General features: G+C 40.4%; 2 protein-coding genes across 4 annotated transcripts in view; one reads left to right on the top strand and one right to left on the bottom strand.

Annotated features, from left to right (window-relative positions):
* Positions 1–21,309, top strand: part of WWP2 (WW domain containing E3 ubiquitin protein ligase 2) — a 142,362-nt gene that overhangs the window by 2,586 nt on the left and 118,467 nt on the right. For 2 of the 3 annotated variants that reach the window (XM_054579243.1, XM_054579240.1), the window contains exon 2: positions 16,961–17,045. In XM_054579243.1, coding sequence (XP_054435218.1) covers positions 16,976–17,045 — 70 coding nt within the window. In that variant the 5' untranslated portion in view covers positions 16,961–16,975. Of the gene's footprint in view, positions 1–1,676; positions 1,806–16,960; positions 17,046–21,309 lie in introns of all 3 variants that reach the window. The other variant, XM_054579242.1, reaches the window with a different exon arrangement.
* LOC129075230 (60S ribosomal protein L23a-like) lies at positions 20,536–21,009 on the bottom strand. Its single transcript, XM_054579245.1, has one exon. It carries the CDS (start codon positions 21,001–21,003, stop codon positions 20,536–20,538), a length of 468 nt encoding a protein of 155 aa, XP_054435220.1. The 5' UTR covers positions 21,004–21,009.

Genomic DNA, 21,309 nt, shown 5'->3' with positions numbered 1-21,309 from the left:
GTTTCCTAGAAAATTAAAAATTGTATTGGGCATGGCTGGTAGCTCAGCTGGTTGGAACGTTGTCCTGATATGCCAAGGTTGCAGATTCAATCCCCAGTCAAGGCATATAAGAATCAGCTGATGAATGCATAAATAAATGGGACAACAAGTCGATGCCTCTCTCTTACTGACCCTTTGGCCCTCTCTAAAGTCAGTAAATACAAAATAATTAAAAATTATATCAGACAGTGCTGTTCTAAACACGGGGAATAAATGTGGCACACAAGGAAGGCAAGAATCCCTGCCCTTGTGGATATTAAATTTTAGTGAGGAAAGGCACAATAAAGAAAATAACCAAGTAAAATGCTTATGATGTTGTAATAAAGCAGGGAAGCGGGCTGTGGAATGGTGTCTGGGGTTGCAGTTTTGAGTTTGGGTCCTCAGAAACCTGCCTGAGAAGGTGCCCGTTGGGTGAAGATCTGAAGGAGGTGAGGGAAGGAGCCATGTGACCAAACGGGGACATGGTGGTCCAGGCAGAGGGAACAGCAAATTCAACAGCCCTAAAGGAGGATCACCCCTGGTGAGTTTGTGGACCAGCCAGGGGCTGTGAGGGATGTGAGTGAGGGGGAATGTGAGTGAGGTCAGAGGTGTTGAGGGCAAGGGGAGAGATGGACAGATGGTGGAGAGCCTTGCAGGCCATTGTAAGGATGTTGGTTTCCACTCATATAGTTGGGGCCATTGGAGGGTTTTGAGCAGTGGAGTGGACATGATCCATCCTGCCTTTTTCACAGGCTCACTCTGGTTGCCATGTGGAGAAAGAATAAAGGGGGACAAGGCTAGAAGCAGGGAGACATGTTCAGAGGCTATTGCCATGTTTGAGGTGAAGGATGGACCAGGCAGTAATGATGGAGGTGGCCAGGAGAGGTTGGGCCCCGAGTGTGTTTTGAAATACAGCCAACAGGGTTTGTGGATGTGGGGTGCAAGGAGGAAACGAGTCAGGGGTGACTCCACAGTCTTTGGTGTGAATAACTGGAAGAATGGAATTTTCATTAACTGAAATGGGGAAGGGTAGGAACAGGGTTAGGGCCCAGTTTTGTTCATGTTGGTTGTGAAATGCAAGAAATCCAAGTGACAGTGTCGTGGACAGTTATACAGGGAGGTCTGGAGACAGGCCTGGGATGGAGATGCATACCGTGGAAGCAGTTAGCATGTGGACAGTATTTAGAGTTAAGAGACAGGTCACAGTCATTTAAGGAGTAGTATGGATATATATCCAAAGAGTGCTTATTGGAAGTTAAGTTTTGACGTAAAATCTTAGTGTATACTACTATATGAGTAGGTATTTTAAGTGTTGCAAAGTGTTGTATTATACATCAGGGAACTTGGTTTTCCCTCCTTTTTACTTTCCATTTGAAGATCCTTTTGAAAATCACAAGATTTCCTTTTTTTTGTTTCTTTTCCCCCTGAGGATGCCACCTTTCCAAGTATGCTTCTTTGCAGAGCTGCGGAAATCAGTTTGAGTGCCAATTTCTGGAATTAGTCTGGCTTTCTAAATTGGCAACCAATTTAGAAACTTTCAAGAAGGATGGGAAAGAGAAAGTTTGGATGGGCAATGGATTTTTAATGTTTAAAATACTGGTTTTTACCTAACATATATGGAGTGCATGTTATTTGTCAGGCATCCCATTGTTTTATAGATTTCAAACAAACAGAACCTCACTGAGGCAAAGTGGCTTACATGAATGAGACATGGAAAAGCTGGGATTTGAATCATGGTCTTCCGAGTCCAGATCTGATGCCTCCATCAGTAAGACATGCAGTAATGGGTACGTGAATATAAACTCCCTGGGGAATCAAATCAGTTAGCTGCTTTTGAGTGATTTTGAGTCACTTTGGTCAGTTTTAAAACTCTGGAATTTCTGAGACGTAGAAAGAAGGGAAGATCTTGTTTCCCTTAAAAAAAACTGGCTGAATCTTTTTTGGAAGGATATAGTCTGCTGCTGCTCTCCCCCCAAGCTTATAAACAAACCTATTGTGATTTAAGTTGAGTATTAATACTTACTACTAGGAAAACACCAAATACTAAAATTTGGCAGTCCTGACCTAGGGCAGGCCCTTTTCCTCTGACATCCATGCTTTTTGCTTCCTGTTTTGTTGTGAGATCTGCTTTCCAGTCTGTTTTATTGTTAGCCTGTAATTCCATTGTGCGTCCCCGTGTCTGTCTGTCTGTCTCTGTGCACTTGGTCTTTGTGTGGATGTCATCTGGCAAAGTTGAGTTCTATTTGATTGTTTTTCAATATGGGCCTTTGGAGAGTAGAAGGTGACTGGGTGAAGGAAAGAGGCCAAGAAAGAAACACAAGTGTTGGAAAGAACTGGAAAAGCATGAGAGTGTGAAGGAAAGGAGGAAGCTTTTGAACAGACCCTTCTCTTTCACATCTTCCAAGAAGTGGATGCCGGTGGATCAATTATAGTTATAAATAAGAAGCTCTGTCTGTTTCTACAGCCAGCTAATTAAACATAAAATTTGAGTGCTGGTGAGTAGTTTTGCTCTTCCCTGGCTCATCTGCTACACAGGCCCTTTCATCTCGAGGTCAGTGTTCAGTGGTTTCTTGATTCAAAGCTGGGTCAAGAATTTCAGGAATGCCAGAGCCTGGAATTACAGCATCCAGAAGAACTAGTTTAGCTTGTCATTAATACTTGAAGAGCACTTACTATGTGCTCTCTGCTTTACCTGAGCTAATTTAATCCTTACAATACACTTCTAAGGGAAGTGGTAGTATTAGGTTCATTTCGCAGATGAGGAATTGAGTTTTAGAGAGTTAATTTTGCTTTCCCAATATCACTTAAAGGCTACTGTGCAGTTAAGCCTATTTGCTTGTAAAAGATTAACTGGTCTGAAAGGTTCTTGCTGAAGTTGGGAGGTAAGAATGATCAGCTGCTTTTGATATTGCAAGGGCTATCTAATGCATGGTTGCATTCTCTCACCAAAAGCTCTTTGAGGATTTATTTAATGGGGGTCCCTCAAAACAAGTTATCGGAGCTCCCATAGGGCAGGGGCCCCTTGGCATTCACCTCAGTATTCCAGAGCCTTGCACAGACTGGTGTGTATGAGCATTTGTTGAAAGATGGACCGTGGTTGAGGACTGAGCAGGGCAGATAAAAGGGGCCTGGAAGGGGTGCAGTCAGAATGCTGGCTGCTTGCCTGCTGAAGGTGCCCTTGGCCAGTGTAGTCCCCTGGCTTCAAGAGTCAGCCCACCCTAACAACCCAAAAGTTGAGCTGTCCATCAGTTGTTGAATGGGTAAACAAAAGATATACCCATACAAGGGAGTATTACTCAGCCGTAAAAAGGAATGAAGTACTGGTGCATGCTACAACATGGATGAACCTTGACAACATGCTAAGTGAAAGAAGCCAGGCACAAAGACCACAGATTGTAGGATTCTATTTCCTTGAGATGTCCAGAGTAGGCAGATTCATAGATATAAAAAGCAGATTAGTGGTTACTAAGCATTGCGGGGCAGAGGGGAATGAAGAGTGACTTCTGATGGGTACGGGGTTTTCTTTGGGGATGATAAACATGTTCTGGAACTAGATAACAGTGATGGTGTAAAACTCTGAGAATATACTAAAAACCACCAAATTATATCCTTTAAAAGTGTATATTTGTGATATGTGAATTATATTTTAATGATAATAAAAGTAAAAGTAAAGTCAGCCAGTCCCATTTTGAATGCACCCGTGTTTTGTGGCGGTCAAGTGAAGCTTTAGTGCAGGCGGCAGCAGCTGCTGTCCGTCTTCTGGGGCCAGGGCGCCACGCGTTACTCAGCTTCCTCTGACGTTCCCAGCTGAACATGATAAAAGATGTTCTTGCTGCTTTTTCTCAGGTGCTTCAAGTATTTTAACCAGAAAGGACTATCTTTGTTGTCTTTTGGATGTCTGTAGAAACAGCACCAGTTGGTGGTCCCTTGATATCTCCATTTAGCTAATGAGAAGGACTCAGGAATTAACTATCCCAGCTAATAATTTCTTCTCTTTTTAACAGCCAGTAAATTGTAGGTGAAGAAAGCTGGCCTTTTTTCCTTCTTTTGAGTTTCTTATTTAAAATTAAAGGTGTAAGGGCACTTAAGGGCACTCTTTTTTTTGTTCCATTACCAGTCATCCCCCCATTCCCTCTTCCACCTTCTCCCCACCCTGTCCAAGGGCACTCTGTTCACTTTAGGACAAAGCTGATAAACCTCTGGAAGGTGGTAGTTCATGTCACGCCACAGTCTGACCCTGAGGTGGAGGGCAGCTGCCCTGTGTGTTGGGAGTCCATTGATGCAGGACCTGTGGCAATGCCTGCGTCACAGTAGGGAAAAGGAAAAACTCCAGGGGAGGAAGGGCCTTGCAACTTGGAAAAGGAAAGGGGCCAAAAGGAGGAGGAAGGTGGTAAAGACCAGAGAAGGGCTGCCTGGTATTCTGTTGTAGCCCTTCTTGCTCTATTCTGTCACTTGTCATTAAAATAGATACATTATTTTCAAATTCTCAGGAGCTAATCAATTGCTATGTTAGTAGTGGCATCAACAAATTGTTTTGAAATAGAGCTTCAAAAATACTTTTTTAAATAATGAAAACATACTGATATGTTTAGGATTCTGTTGTTTCTCGGAATCACAATTAAGAAATGGACAGTTTCAGCAAGACTGTGACCCCTCTGGCTGCAGCGTTATTTCTTAAGGAAGTCACTGAGAGGACTGGGTTCAGGTGGATGTGGGAGCTGGGCGCCCACGGATGGGGTGCTCATGTGGGGAGGACTTCCAGCTGCTGCTGATGTCAGTTGAAATTCACATTTTCTAAAGCCTTGTTGCTAATTGTATTAATTTTTCTATTCCTAATCTGTGTAACAAATTAACACAAACTTGAAATTTATTCTTTCATAGTTCTGGAGGCCAGAAATCTGAAATCAAGGTGTCAGCAGGGCTATTACCCCTCTAGGATCTAGGGGAGACTCTTTGCTTCTTTTAGGGAGTATAGGCATTCCTTGGCTTGGGGCTGCATGACTGCAGTCTCTGCCTTAGTCTTCACATGGTCTCCTGCCCTGTGTCTCCTGTAAGAACACTGGGCCCACCCTGAATCCAGGGTGCAAGACCTTTAGCTTAATTACACCTGCTAAGACCCTATTACCAAATAAGGTCACATTCACAGGTTCCAGGGGGGTTAGCACTCAGGCATATTTTTGGGGGGGGGACACAATTCAACCGAGTACACTAATTGAATATATATGAGATGTTCTTATTAAAATTAAGGACATCATCCTATGACCTGATTTGAAGAGAAGGCTTTTCCTTTCTTGAATTTAAATTTTATATATGCACAAAATAATACATGTCCTTAGTTTAAAAAGTCAAATAGCAATATAAGGCTTATAAGGTGACAGCAGTTCCTTGCTTTACCTCATTTTATTCTTGAATCCTAACTCCTGGAATCAATGACCATTAATTCTTTTAGGTCTCTTCTGGTACTGGCTTCTGCATTTCTAATGTTATAGTTACTTACTCTGTTCTTATACTGTTATTTCTTAGCTTGTCAGTTTTACCTGTTGTCTTTTAACCATTGAAGATGAGGATTTAGCTCTCTTTGCAGCCAGTCTCCATAGACATACTCCTCTACCCCCATCTTCTGATTACAGCCATAGCACAAGTTTTGATTAAATTGTTTGTTATTATGATTATAAATATTATAGTTGAGCCACATTGTGTATTAGGATTTTATTTCCTTTCTTATACAATTTGTTTTTACTGGAGTTACATATTCTCTGACTTTTTCATTTTCATAATTTGTTGTTTACCTATCACTAGTTCAGCCCCAAGCATTCTCATGGAGCTAAAATAATACTTCTTTCAGTGTAGTCAGTTGCATCATGCAATCTGTTTTTTCCATTTTCTTTTCACTCATCTAGAGATGACAATTTCCTATAAACTGTCTAATCTGGACTGGTTGCCTTCTAAACTATTGTGCCATAATGCCTTGGGATTTCCCTTCACTATTCCAGGAATTCCTTTTGCCTTTCCCATGTGAAAACACAGCATCCTCCATCTTTTAGTCGACTTCCATGGACCACATGTTTCAGGAGCTTCCTGAGAAAGCTTTGGAAGCAACTTTTTTGAGACTTTGAAAATATTGTTTTCCTGTCATACTTAATTGATGGTTTTCTTGGTTATAGACTTCTGGATTGGCAGTAATTTAATCTAAAACTTGAAAGCATCTTACTGTCTTCTCACTCTCAGTATTGCTGTTGAGAAGTCTGATGACATTGTGATTCCAGTTCTTTGTAAATGTGACTGGAAGCTTGTTCTGAAATTTCATGCTATTGTGCTTTAGTGTGGTTCTTTTAGCATTCATTGTTCTGGACATGCAGTTGGGTCCTTTTTGCCTAGATGTATATTTCATTTCTGGGGGGTTTTCAGCTTACAAAAAAAATCTTTTTTAATTTATTTTTTTCAAATACATTTGTCTCCGCCTTCAAAAAATCTTTTGTAACATTTCTTTTATAATTTTTTTCTCTCTCCTATTCCTGAATGTATGATAGTCAGATATTGGACATTTTAAAGGAATCCATTGTTTAAAAAAGTCTTTTTTCTTCTATTTGCCTTTTTTAGATGTTTCATGTAAATGAAACCATTTAATAATTGGGCTTTTTTTTTTGGGAAGGGGTCAGGCTTCTTTCACTTAGCATAATATTTTCAAGGTTCATCCTTCATATAGCAATGAAATAGTACTTCATTCCTTTTTATGGCCAGATAAAATTCTGTTGTGTGGATGTACAATGTTTTATTTATATATTTATCAGTTGATGAAAATTTGGGTTGTTTCTACTATTATGAATAATCCTGCTGTGAACATTCATGTATAAGTTTTCTTGTGGATACAGGTTTTCAATTCTTTTGGGTATATATTTAAAAATGGAATTGCTGGGTTCTATGGTAATTCAGTGTTTAACTTTTTGAGAAATTGCTAAACTGTTTTCCAAGGCTGCTCACCATTTTCCATTTCCAGCTGGGAAATGGAGTTTCTCCAAATTTTTGCCAACACTTGTTATTGTATATATTTTGGTTTTGGCTGTTATGGTATATCTCATTGTGGTTTTAATTTACATTTCTTTAGTGACTAATGATGTTGAGCATCTTTTTATTTGCTTATTGGTCATTTGCATATTTTCTTTAGAGAAATGTCTATTCATATCCTTTGCCCATTTATTTAAAGTTGAGTTATTTGTCATTTATTGCTGAGTTGTAAGAGTTATCTATATATTCTAGATACAAGTCTTTCATCAGATATATGATTTGCTAAAAATTTCTCTCATTCTTTGGGTTCTCTTTTCCTTTCTTGATGGGTATCCTTTGAAGCACAGATGTTTTAAATGTTGATAAAGTCAAACTTATTTAGTTTTTCTTTGTGCTTTTCATATCATGTCTAAGAAACCATTTCTAATCTAAAGTTTTGAGAATTTACACCTGTGGTTTCTTCTAAGCGTTTTATAATTTTTGCTGTTATATTTAGGTCTTTGATACATTTTGAGTTCATTTTTGTATAAGGTATAAGGTAGGAGTCCACCTTCTTTCATTTACACACGGATATACAGTTGTCCCAGTACCACTTGTTGAAAAGACTCTTCTTTTCCCATGAATTGTCTTGGCACCCTGTCTCAAGTCAACTGAACGTAAGTGTATGGGTTTGTACCTGGACTCTCAATGCTATTCCATTGTTCTGTATGTCCATCCTTTTGCCAGTACCACACAATCTTGATTTCTGTAGCTTTGGTAACTTTTCAAAGTGGAAATTGGGACTCTTCCAACTTGGTTCTTATTTCTCAAGATTGTATTGGTTATTCTGGGTCCCTTGACCTTCTTTATGAACTTTTAGATCAGCTTGTCAATTGAGTTCTTCTTTTCTCTTTGTTTGTTTTGGTATCTTTTATGTTTGAGGCTTTCCTCAAATAGTTGTTTACATTTAAGTCAAGTACCAACAGGCTGATCTGTGACCCAAGTGAGGAAAGGTGAGTGGGGTTGGGGGACAGTGACTTGCCACAGTTCATGATGGACAGTTTCACGTATCTATCTCCCTAGATCAATATGGCACCTTATACCTACCCTCAACTGTGTCTGAAGTCCTCAAGTCTGGGTTGGCCTATTTGGAAGCTAAAATTTAACTCTCTTGCTTGGGATTCGGGGGAGGGGATGACTGCCTAGGTGACTTGGGTGGGCACGGGAGCTGGAGACCTGTTTCCCATACAGGCTTTTACCTGTCCTCCTGTTTTTAGCTTCACTTAGGCTCACTTTCAGAAGTACTTGGTGCCACCAATTACTGACCTGTTCTGGGGTTTCTCAATACCATGCAGCTTGCTTCTTGTTGACTTCCTTGTTGCAGGTAGTTAGGTTTCGGTTTCAACCCACTTGCCTTTTCCAAAATGTTGCTGCCATCTCTGTTATTTCCTTTCTCATGCTTTTTAAAATGGGTTTGTGTTTTAGTGTTGTCTTCCTGTCATTTTGATGGGGTTTGAGAAGGGAGCAGAGTTAAATGTATGTGTGTTTAATCTGTTCTGTTTATCAATAGTCCCTGGAAGACTAAGGGAAAACTATTAGGAAAGGTGGTGCAATACTTAGTCTCCTTGGAACCACTCCTGACATAGAGTTCCTTTACTGTATTCTGTCCCTGTATTATTAATAATAATATTGCATATTATTCTATGTAGATTTTTTTTTTACATAATTTTAGTAGCCTTAAACTGTCTGACAGAGCTAAAGTCCCATTTCAGTGCAGTCAAATTTGTTGAGGCCTCATCTGCTTCAGTAACACTAAACCAGCGATTATCACCCCCAACTTTATGCTAGAATCACATGGAGAACTTTTGAATAACCTACCTGTCCCACCACACTCCAGACCAATTAAATGGGACTCTCTGAGACTGGGATTTGGTTGTCAGTGTATTGTTTTTTTTTAATTGCTCTCTAGATAATGCAGATGTGCAGGAAGAATTGAGAATCACTGCTCCAAGGCATTTCATATTTCATGAAGGATAACTTTACCCAACAAAGTAAATTCAGTTGCATCTCATTTTTAAAAATCTTTTAAAAAAGATTTTATTTATTTTTAAAAAGAGAGGAAGGGAGGGAGAAAGAGAGGGAGAGAAACATTGATGTGTGAGAGCTATATCGATCAGTTACCTCTAGCACACCCCTAACGGGGTACCTGTTCCACAACCCAGTTGTGTGCCCTGACTGGGAATCAAAGGGACAACACTTCAGTTCGCAGGCAGCCCCTCAATCCACTGAGCCACGCCAGCCAGGGCTCTTTGGTGATTTTTTAAAATACTGGTCTTCCTTGCTCCCATCTCTCCTTCCCCTGCCTGCTCCAGGCTTACGCTAACTCTGTTTTTGGAGTGTTTTAGATGCAAACACAGCTCATTGCTATTACCAGGGGGAACATTACTTCAGTCCATATACACTTGTGCTGAGATAAATGCAGAGTAAATTCTGGGTCTCAGGTTTTATGATCTTCCTGTAGTAGGTGGTAGGGGTTTGGACCTTATGCCCATTAGGAACCATGTCCAATATGAGACCTGAGGCAGAAACTAGTAGGTTGAAAGCATTTTGACCAGGATAGGACCTGACTTTCCTTCTATGTAATGTTTATTTTCCTTTATACATGGTTTGGAAAGGTTTTACAGTTGAAGATATCTTGTAATGTCAGAGAGGTATCCTGCTAATTGGACCTGGAAGCTAGACAAAGCCCACAGAATAACATAGATTATGGTTAGTGAACTATGGGCTCTATGAAAGACACTGGAGAAAGAAACAAGGTGGTGGTATCTGCTGTTTCTCCTGCTTTCCTCATTGGTTTTGTCCTGAGCCTTCTTTAGAATTTATTTGATTGATTTTGTTTTGGGGCCATGAAGTATAGATCAAGATGTTCGGTTGTTTTCCCATTTACTGGGCAATGTAGGATCATCAGGTTTTATCCTCTTGGATTCTCTTGAGTTCAGACCAAAGGCTAAAAGCGGCTAAAGCTCAGGGAGAACAAGCTAACTACCCCCAGTCGAGTTAGGGAAGAAAGAGTCTTAGTAGATGTGAAGATTTTAAAGATTCTTTTATTTTTAAAGTCTATAAATAATGGATTTCCAGCTTTTAGTGCTTTAACCTCTGCTACTAAAAGCCCCTAGGCTTAAATTATAATCATTAATTTTTCCTTCATTACTCCCCCCTCTTAAATTTATGTTAGATTATGTAAAAGATCAAACATATGAAATGGTTCAGAGACTAAGATAACGAACAATCGTAAAGACTACCATCTGGATTTAATGAATATTAATATTTTGCCATATTTGCTTCAGAACTCTTTTCTTTAAAAGATAAAGTATTGCAGCTATAGTTGAATTTCCTTGGTCTGTCTACTCACTCCATTTCCCCGTCTCGATCTTCTGCTACTCTAGACCCTGGAGGTAACTTCTGTTCTGAATGGCGTGTTCCTTTCCATCCATGCTTCTATATTTTTATTCCATTTATACGTGTCCACAACAATGTACACAGTTGTTTTGTGTAAGTTCCAGTGTATTTCAATGGCCTCATACTATGCTTAGGCTGCCACTTGCTGCTTTTTTTTTTTTTTTTTTAGTATATTTATGTGGGATTTGTATATATAGATTGAATTCATGTATTTCAAGTATTAAATTCATATATTTCAGGCATTCATTTTATTTTATAAATATATCACAATTTGTCCATTCCCTCATTGACGGGCATTTGGATTGTTTACAAAATTGTGCTATTATAAACATTGCAGTGATGAACATCTTTGAATATGGCTTCTTTTGTATGTGTTGGAAGAGTTTCCCCTGGAAAATATCTAGGAGTGGAATCCTGGGAGGTACAATACATACATCTTTAACTTTACTGGTGGTTGTCAGGTATCATCTAATTGGCATGTGAGGCTTCTCACCAACACTTACTGTTTTTAAAATAATTTTTACTTATTTATTTTTTGGTTGGGGGGGGAGAGAGAGAGCGAGAGAAAGAAACACACACAGATTTGGTGTTCCACTTACTTAAGCATTCATTGGTTGATTTTTGTATGTGTCCTGGCCAGGGATCAAATGTGCAACGTTGGTGTATTGGGATGATGCTCTAACCAACTGAGCTACCTGGCCAGGGCAACACTTACTGTAAAGACTTCTAATCTCTTGCTAATCTGATGGGTAGAAAGAGAGCCGATCTTTTTATTGCTTTACCAAAACACATTTAGGCTAGGGAGTCAAAACATCATCCTTTTAAATTTCAGAAAGTAGATGCTCAAATTCATTCATTTGATAAATATTTATGGAGTTCTTGCTAAGGGGCAGGCACCATTCTAGATAGTGCTAAAGGGCTAACAGATGGGACACATTTCAGTCCTCATGGAGCTTATATTCTAGAGGAGAGAGAGACAACAAATACAATACATCAGTATAGTAGGAACCATGTCAGTGATAAATACTAATGAGGAACAGTAACATAGGGAAGGACGGTACTACTGTGTGTGGAAAAGTAGGGTTGATAGGATGGTCAGGAAGGCCCCTTACGAAGGCAACATTTGAATAAATGCCTGAAGGAACAGAGAGGGAATAAGCCATATATGTGGACAACTGGGAAGAGAAAAATTCTAGACAAAGAGGTGGAAGTCTAATGAGGGAGCATGTCAGGCCCGTTCGAGAAACTGGAAGGAGGCCCTTGTAGCTTCCGGGGGAGAGCCAAGGTGGAGAGAAGTGGGAGATGAGATTGGAGAAGCATGTGGTGGTTGGCCGAGTGTATCACGTAGGACCTCCAAGGTTATTTTAAAGCCCTTGACTTTTACTCTCAGGTAGACAGGAAGCCACTGGATAGTTTTGAACAGCAGAGGGATATGGTCTGACTTACATATTTTTAAAAAACCACTCTGCTGAATTTAGAGATTAGATAGAAGAACACAAAAGGAAGAAGCAGCAGGGAACACAGTAATTCAGGTGAGAGGTCATGTTGCTTTTGATCAAGGCAGTGAGTGGCTGTAGTGGGAGAAAGAAATGTTTGAACTTGGACATATTTTAAAGAAAGAACCACCTGGGCTTATTGACAGATGGAATGTGGAGTGTGAGAGTGAAAAGGGAAGCAAGAATGAGCCTTAGAGTTTTGACCTGAGCCACTTGATAGAAGGAGTTGTCATTAGCTGGGGAACAGATTTTCAGGAAAGGGGTGAGGATTGAGGAATATCAGAAGCTCAGTTTTGTCAATAGACAAAGAGGATCTGAGGTTGAAGGGTGAGGTTCCTGCTGGACACATCCACTGGGATTGTCAACAAATAGGTGGTATTTAACACCACAAGACAGGGTGTGATAACCAAGAGAAGAGGTATAAGGCCTGAGCTCTGGGACATTCTGAGGGTTAGGGATGAAGAGGGGACACAGAGCAGCCTAAGAGGCAGGAGGAAAAGCAGACACATGTGGTGTGTCCTGGAAGCCAAGGAAAGAAAGTATTTCAAGGAAGAAAGGTGATTTAGAGATCTTGGTCAGTGTAATTTCAGCATTTTATTCCTTTCGTTCCTGATAACATTTGGAGATTTGCACTGCTATTCCACAGGGAAGACTGAAGTGTAATGCCTAGATAGAGTAGTCCAGAAAAAACAAGTCACTTAAAAATTTTTTTGGCCCAAGATAGTGTGGCTCAGTGGATTGAGTGCTGGCCTGCAGACCAAAGGGTCGCTGGTTGAAATCCCCGTCAGGGCACATGCCTGGGTCGCGGGCTGGGTCCCCAGTTGGGGGCGTGCAAGAGGCAACCACACATCGATGTTTCTCTACCTCTCTTTCTCCCTCCCTCCCCCTCTCTCTAAAAATAAATAAGAAGAAAAAGAATACTGAAATTTTTTTCCCTTTGGACTGGGTATATCTTATAGATAAAGAAAATTCTTGTTTGGAAGAACAAAAATCTTGAAGCAAAAAGTTGTTTGACTATGAAAGATGTCATAATCAATGTCACTTAGCTGTAGCTACATTTAATCCTCATATTCTTAGACTTATATGGTGAGTTAATAATCATATTTTAAAGCTGAACAACTTCAAAATAGAACGTTAGGAAGAGAGATTAGATATAAATAGTATAAAAGAAGGTATTAAGGGTGTTAAATGGAATAGGAATTTTATTTTGTTTTTATAGCAGCAGTTCTCAAGAGTGGTCCACAGACCCTTGTGGCCCTCTGAGACTTCTAGGGTTTTACAACATCAAAACTATTTTCCTAATAACTTTATTTGCCTCTTTCACTGTTTTCATGTTTGCACCATGGTGTAAAAAGCAAAGGCGAGTCAAACTGTTGGTGCCATAGTATGAATCAGGGCAGAGCCACCAGGCTGTGCTGTTGTTATTGTATTCCTCACCACAGAACACTCAATAAAGAGAAGAGAAAAAGCCAGTGTCAGTTAAAAATGTGCTTGATGATGCAGTATAAATCAATTTTATTCATCCCCGACTATGCACACGTCTTTTTAATATTCTGTGTGATGAAATGGGGAATGTGCTTAGAGCACTTTTGCTGCACCCTGAGTCATACAGGTTGTGTTGAGAAAAAGCACTTGATGATGGTTTGAATTGAGAGCTGAACTAGTTGTTTTGTTTTTTTTTTGAAATACCATTCTTACTTTAACACATCAACTGAAGTTACTAGATTTGAGTATTTGGCAGTATTTTATTGAAAATGAGTGATGTGAGCCTGTCACTTCAAGGAAAACTACTGACTGTATCTGTTGCCAGTGATAAAATATGAGTTTTCCAGTGAAAATTAGGGTTTTGGAACACTTACATCTACCACCAAGAGCTGACAGCTTCTCAGTACTTTGAGGCTTGTCTGATGAGATCACTGGTAACAATCACAAATGTGGCTTTTTTGAAATTGTATAATGAACACAATTTGTTACTGTATATTGACATCGGAATATCTGCATATCTCAGTGAACTAATATTTTCCAAGTGACCATCTATAACATTACAAAATCATATGAATAAAATGATCCATTCAAAGTACAAGATGGACTTCTTGCCATGGTGGAGTGACAGGGACACCTTATGGCTAACAATGTTGTATATCTTTATATGATTACCGGGCATTTGTATATCTTCCTTGGAGAACTGTTTATTTAGATAAATTTGATTATTCTTTTTTATTGTTGAACTCCCACTTTCTTTTTGGAGGTATTATATGAGACTCTCCCTCCTCAAGACTTTTTAAAAAGTTACATTTTATTGGTTATGCTACTATGGTTGTCCTGATTTTTCCCCCTTGCCCCCCTCGACCCAGCACCCCCCACTCCCTCAGGCAATCACCCCATCATTGTTCATGTCCACGGGTCATGCGTGTAAGTTCTTTGGCTACTCCATTTCCTGCACTGAACTTTACATCCTCACAGCTATTCTGTGACTGCCTATTTGTGCTTCTTAATCCCCTCATCTCATCACCATCAGGCAACCATCAAAATGCTCTCTGTATCCATGATTCTGTCTCTGTTCCTTTTGTTGGCTTAGGTTGTTTTTTAGGTTCAATCGTTGATAGGTATATACTTATTGCCATTTTATTGTTCATAGTTTTGACCTTCTTTTTCTTAAATAAGCCCCTTTAACATTTCATGTAATAATCGTTTGATGATGATGATGAACTCCTCTAGTTTTTTTCTTGTCTGGGAAGCTCTTTATCTGTCCTTCGATTCTAAATGATAGCTTTGCAGGGTAGAGCAATCTTGGCTTAGACCCTGCTATTCATGACTTTGAATATTTCTTGCTAACTTCTTCTGGCCTGCAAAGTTTCTTTTGAGAAGTCAGCTGACAGTCTTATGGCAACTCCCCTGTAGGTTAGTAACTGCTTTTCTCTTGCTGCTTTTAAGATTCTCTGTCTTTAACCTTTGGCATTTCAATTATGATGTGTCTTGGAATGGGCCTCTTTGCATCCATCTTGTTTGGGACTCTGCACTTCCTGGACTTGGATGCCTATATCCTTCACCACAGTAGAGAAATTTACTTTCACTATTTTTTAAAATAGATTTCCAATTTCTTGCTCTTTTGCTTCTCTTCCTAGCACCTATATGATGCGAATGTTGGACATCTTGAAGTTGTCCCAGAGGCTGCTTATACAGTCCTCATTTTTTAAAATTCTTTTTTCTTCTTCTTCTTCTGATTGGGTACTTTTCTCTTCCTTATGTTCCATATCATTGATTTGATTCTTGGCTTCATCCACTCTACTGTTGTTTTCCTGTAAATTGTTCTTTATTTCAATTACTGTATCCTTTGTTTCTGACTGGATCTTTCTTTATGCTGTTGAAGTCCTCACTAAGTTCCTTGAGCATCTTTATAACCAGTGTTTTGAACTCTGCATGCGATAGATTGTTTATCTCCATTTTGTTTAGCTCTTTTCCTGGAATTTTGAACTGGGTTTTCATTTGGGCCATGTTTCTTTGTTTCCTCATTTTGGCAGCTTCCCTATGTTTGTTTCTATGTATTAGTTAGAGCTGCTTTGACTCCATGTCTTGGTAGTGTGGCCTAATGTAATAGGTGTCCTGTAGTGTCCAGTGGCACAGCCTCCCCTATTACCCAATCTGGGTATTCAAGGGGTGCCCTTTATGTGGGCTGAGTACATCCTCCTCTTGTAGTTGAGCCTTGGTTGCTGTTGGCAGATCAATGGGAGGGATTTAGCTAGGCCAGTCAGCAGTAAAGATTGGCTGTGATTTCTTGCTACCAACCTCCACCCTCCGTGCAGGATTAGTAGGGTGGTGGTTCTCTGATGTGGTCCGTAGCTGTCCACAAGGTGTGCAGGCCCTGGGGTTTCCCTGGTGGTGCAGGTCAAGGTCAGCTCTGACCTGTGTTTTGCTTGGGGCCACTCTGACTGAGCTGTAAAGCTATCTGAGATGGCTGCTACTTGTGCTGGGCTTGGAGATTCCTAGGCGAGCTATAAATCTAGGCTGGTTGCTGCTAGTGCTGGGCTTGGGACCCCTTAGCAAGAGTTATGGGTACTGGGGACTCACTGAGGCTGGCTGTTGCTTATTTGAGAGGATTTGGGAAATTGTGAAGCGTGAGCCAAGACCAGCCTTTCTTTTGGAGAAGCAGCTTGGGTGGGCCTATGAATTGAGTGGGATGGACATGTCTTTGGGGATCTCAGGGTGGGGCAAACAGTGTTGGTCAGGTTTATTGAGTCTCAGATATGGCACCAGCCTATCGGCTATGTGGTTCTGTTGGGGAGGGCTCAGAAAAGGGTCAGTGGCCTTTCCATCTGTGATAAAGCTGTTCCCCAGCTCTCACCTTGATGCCAGACACTTCAGTTTCTCCCTGTATGCCACTGGTGCCTAAGTCCATGTGTGGGTTCTGTAAGAGGAATTGCTTGGAACTCCTGTGGTTTCTTCCACTGACTCAGGTCCTGCTGGTTTCTGCAACCAGAAGTTATGAGGACTTATCTTCCTGGCACTGGAATGCTGGGCTGGGGGAACTGGTGTGGGACTGGGACTCCTTGCTCCCAAATTTTCTCCAGCCCACGGATGTGGGACCAGCCCATTCGGCATCTCTGCCCTTCCGACCAGTTGGATGGATGTGGTTTCTTTAATTCCATAGTTGTCAGACTTCCATTCAACTCAATTTCTGATGGTTGTTCTGTATTTTAGTTGTAATTCTGATGTGGTTGTGCGAGAAGGCAAGCCATGTTTACCTATCCGCCATCTTGACCAGAAGTCCCCCTGTTCCCAGACTTTGATATAACAGTGTTCTTCTTAGGCTACTCAAGACCCATCCAGTTCAATAGTCATTGTAAGACAGACACAGCACTGTACTGGAAGTAGCATGGCCACAGTTGCTTTGAGGTTTATATTTTCTTGCTTCTGTCTCTTTAAATTCAGATGTTAACATTGGGTCCAGTTCCTCAGTCTCTTATCGGTTATTATCTAAACCTACGGCTATGTTTGTCTTGCAGTGTCCTGGTGATGACATGGCATCTGCCAGCTCCAGCCGGGCAGGAGTGGCCCTGCCTTTTGAGAAGTCTCAGCTTACTTTGAAAGGTGAGTGGCACTGTGTGAAGTGTTAGTCCTTTGAGGTCCAGCCTAGACTGTGGGGAAGAGGTGGAGTTATTCAACATCTTAGGCTGGAGGGCCAAATTCTGTGAAATGGCTTAAGATGGTAACTGTTCACTCTCGGGGTTGTCATGTTGTAGCTGGAATTATTGAAGAAGAAGGGAAGAGGAACTTTTGGCAAAAATGATCTAAAGTGGTGATTCCTTCATGCCCCAGGGCTCTTTTCCATCTACACGCATTCCCTAGGTGATCTCATCCAAACTCCTGACTTTAAATGCCACCACTATGAAATCACTGCCAGATTTGTGTATCTAGTCTGACTTTTCCTCTGAATTACAGCAGCCCACTTGTTCATCTCCTTTTGACTGTTTAGTAAACATCTAAAAATGTGACATGTCTGGAACTGAGCTCCTGATTTTTTTCTCACATATCCTTATTCAGCTGGTCAGCATATCTGGGTGGCTGTCTTCAAATGTATCCGGGGTTCAGCCACTCCTCACCATCCCCACCATCCCACAACCTGCCATCATCTCAGCCCTGGGCCAAGACGGCAGCCTTCCTGCACCTGCCTTTTGCCCTCTTTCATTCTGTTGGTCACACAGCGGCCAGTGATTTTGTTAAAATGTAAGCCAGCTATTGTCAGTCTTCTTCTCAGGAACACCAAGTGACATCTTACTGGCATCTTACTCAGAATGAAAGCTAAAGATCCCACATGATATGACCCCGTAGTTTCGCGTCTCCTGTTACTTTTCCGCATTTACTCAGCTCTAGCCACATGGCCTCTTTGCCAGGCACATTCCTGCCTCTGGGCCTTTGCGCCTGCTGTTCTCTCTGAATGAAATGCTTTTGGCTTGGATATCTACCTGGCTTCATTCCTTACTCTCTCTAGATCTGTACTCAAAAGTCACCCTCTTTAACCAGGTCTCCCTGATCTCCCCATCTAAAGCCCCTCTCTCCCCAACTTCCTCACTTTTACCCCCTTCCCTACTTTGTGTTTTTCTTCTCAGCCCTTGTCACTATCACAATACTTATTTTTATGTACTTCATTTATTGACTGTCTCCTTCAACAGAATATAAGCACCATGATAACGGGACTTTTTGTCTGTTTTGTTTACTTTTGATATCTCAGTGACTAGAACAGTACTTGATACGCGGTAGGCCCTGAATAAAAATTGCTCGAATGAAAGAATGTTGCTTCAGAAGTTTTAACTCTGCAGAAGAGTCATGGACTGAGAGATGCCCACGGATAGGGGGACAGCACTCGGGACCTGAGCTCGGTCTTCTCGACATGGTCATCTTGAGGCAAACTTGTGTCTCTTGTTATTATTTTTCATTATTATTTTTGAAATGTAAATGTTATTTAATATGTTTGCATACTTTAACATTCTTTTTTCCCTTAGCCTCCAGTGTCCCTGCTTGGAGGAGACTAGTATTATCAGTTTGCTGTGTGTCCCTTCCAAGATACATCGCAAAGGACGTATTTTTGTAATTTCGAGGGCCAGGTTGCCTTCCTTCGAAGGAATACTCTTTGAGCAGTGTATGAGCGTACCTGTTTTCCATCTCTTTACCAACACAGTGTGCCATCTAACGTTTTTCATTGTCAGTCTCATTGGTAAAAAGTTTTTCTCAGCATAGTTTTATTTTGCTTTTCTTTAATTATAGCAATATATAGCATCTTATCATACATTTAAGGGAAATATGTATTTTCTTTTTTCTGTGGATTGCCTGTTCGTATGCTTTTCCTCTTTCTTATTGAGTTATTATTTTTTTAAAATAATCTTGATACATTTTAATTATTTGTTTTAGTGTCTCATTGCTGTGCTGCTCCAGCCTTTTGAGGAAGAAGAGGATTAGAGTGAACTGATAGGGTTTGGAATTTGGGACTACAGCCTTTACTACCTTGCCTAATAATTAGCAAGCCTAGGTTGAAACAGAAAACTGCCCATGGAACCTGGTGACATCCTGAGGTCACTATTTTGGGTTCATATTAATCAGGAACATCCATTGACTTCTAACAGATTTCTCCGTTGTCTTTCTTCAATGTGAAGTATCACACTAGTGTGGAAAGAGCTAACTTGATATATAGGTGCTTCTCATTATATATGCAGCTAATCTATAGGGATTTGATATTGCCATACAGGAAAATGGTGAGGGAGAAAGAGAAAGATGTAACAATTTAAATAGTGTGTGTGGTTCTTCCTCCCTTGCGTTTTATTGGTAGAGCCTGCAGTGTAATTTGGGAGATGTTACTATGCTGTTCCCTCTCTTTGCCTCTGTACCCTTGTGCCTCTTTTTAGTGTAATCCTAGAGTGTTGAGGTATACTTTTTAACTAGATCAGGCCCATAGACATTTTATCTGACATTTAACTTAAGAAACACTGAAAAACAAAGCACAGCAAAGCAAAAAACTGTTTGAAACCTGTTGAGAGATAATACACCATATTCTATTCTGGTGCCTTTCCAAGAGCTTTTCAAAGGGTGTAAGTTTGGTCATATGTGATTTTTGCCTTATTTGTTGACTTTTAAAAGCTAAATCCTATGTGAAGATGTGACTCCATGTAGAAGAGACTGGCATTTATAGTTCATCAAACAGTAAATAAACTTTCTAGATAAACTTGATTGTATCTTGATGATTTTATTTGGCTTGTCTTTTAGGAAAAGAAACATTCACCCTGTATCACCCTGCTGATTAACTATAAATTAGAGGGGAAATGTTTCTTTACAGTGGAAAGACCTGGCAGACCCCAAGGGATCAAACTTAGCATCCCCAATAGGGCAACCTGGTGTGTGATAAGTATACAATGTAACCTACGTGGTATTCTTGACAGAAATGCTCAGTGTGAATCTGATCATGAGAAAACAATCAGAAAAATGCAATTTGGCATATTCTAGATGACAGCTGGTAGAAGTCTTTAAAAATCATTGTTATTGGGAAAAGAAGGGAGAGCATTCTACATTTTAAAAGGTTAGGGAGACAACAACCAAATGCATTTGTGTTCATCTTGATTGGATCCTGGATTGGGGGTGGGGGGAAACAGCTATAAAAATACTTTTGGAACACTTGAAGGTATTTGGATATGGAATGAATATTGTACTTGTTAGAGAGAGAAACTGAATTTTTTTTAGGTATAGTATTGGTAGTATGGTTAGATGGGAGAATGTCTTTATTCTCAGGAGTTGAATTCTGAAAGTATTTTGGGCTGATCTCTCATGATGTCTGCAATTTACTTTCAAATGGTTTACGGAAAAAAAGTGTGTGGATCTAGACATACACATACACACACAAATCTAGACTTAAAATACCATATTTATATCTTGTGCAGTCCAACAGGGTAGCCATTATAGCCCCGTAGAACTATTTACATTAAAGTAAATTAAATTAAACTTACAATTCAAATCCTTAGTCACACTAGCCATATTTCTTTTTTTTTAATAGTATAAAATTTTTTATATTTAGAATTAGCCAGCTGGACTCAGTTTAGAGGATTGCAATTTTATTGGCCACATCCAAAGCATCACAGTCTGGAGCCAGCCGAACATGTGCCTTCTTCTCCCCATCAGGCCTGATCAGGGTGTTGACCTTGGCCACATCCATGGCATACAGCTTCTTCACAGCCTGTTTGCTCTGGTGCTTGTTGGCCTTGACATCAACAACGAACATAAGTGTACTGTTGTCTTCTATCTTCTTCATGGCTGACTCGGCAGTCCGGGGGACCTTGACGATGGCACAGTGGCCAAGCTTGTTTCTCCCGGGGGTGCTCTGCCAAGGATATTTAGGCTGCCTTCGCAGCCTCAGTGTCTTAGGCCTCCGGAAGGTGGGTGATGTGTGGATCTTCTTTTCTTTGTGGCTGTGGATGCCTTTTAAGGCATTCTTTGCCTTCAAAGCTTTTGCCTTGGCTTTGGCTTTGGGAGGAGCAGGGGCTTCCTTCTTCACTTTCAGCACCATCTTCGTGAAAAGGACACACTAGCGATATTCAAGTGTTCAGTTGCCACATGAATCATGACAGTCCATTGTACAGCGCTGGTGTAGTCCATTTTCATTATCACAGAAGTTCTCTTGAATAGCATTGATATAAAACCAAGGGGGAAAAAAGCAAATGCGGCAAAATGACAACAATTGGTGAAGAGCATACAATTATTTATTCTAGTCTTTCAACTTTTCTATAGATTGGGTACTTCAAAATAAGACCATTAACTGCAACATGTGATCCTAGATTGGACCCTCCCCCATTGGCAAAATTTGAATAAGGTC

The sequence above is a fragment of the Pteronotus mesoamericanus genome, unplaced genomic scaffold (assembly GCF_021234165.1).
Source record: "Pteronotus mesoamericanus isolate MK-2021 breed Mesoamerican mustached bat unplaced genomic scaffold, CSHL_Meso_final contig_52, whole genome shotgun sequence".
Lineage (NCBI taxonomy): Eukaryota > Metazoa > Chordata > Mammalia > Chiroptera > Mormoopidae > Pteronotus > Pteronotus mesoamericanus.
Note: the sequence above shows the minus strand (reverse complement) of the source record. Positions and strands in the feature narration are given on the sequence as shown.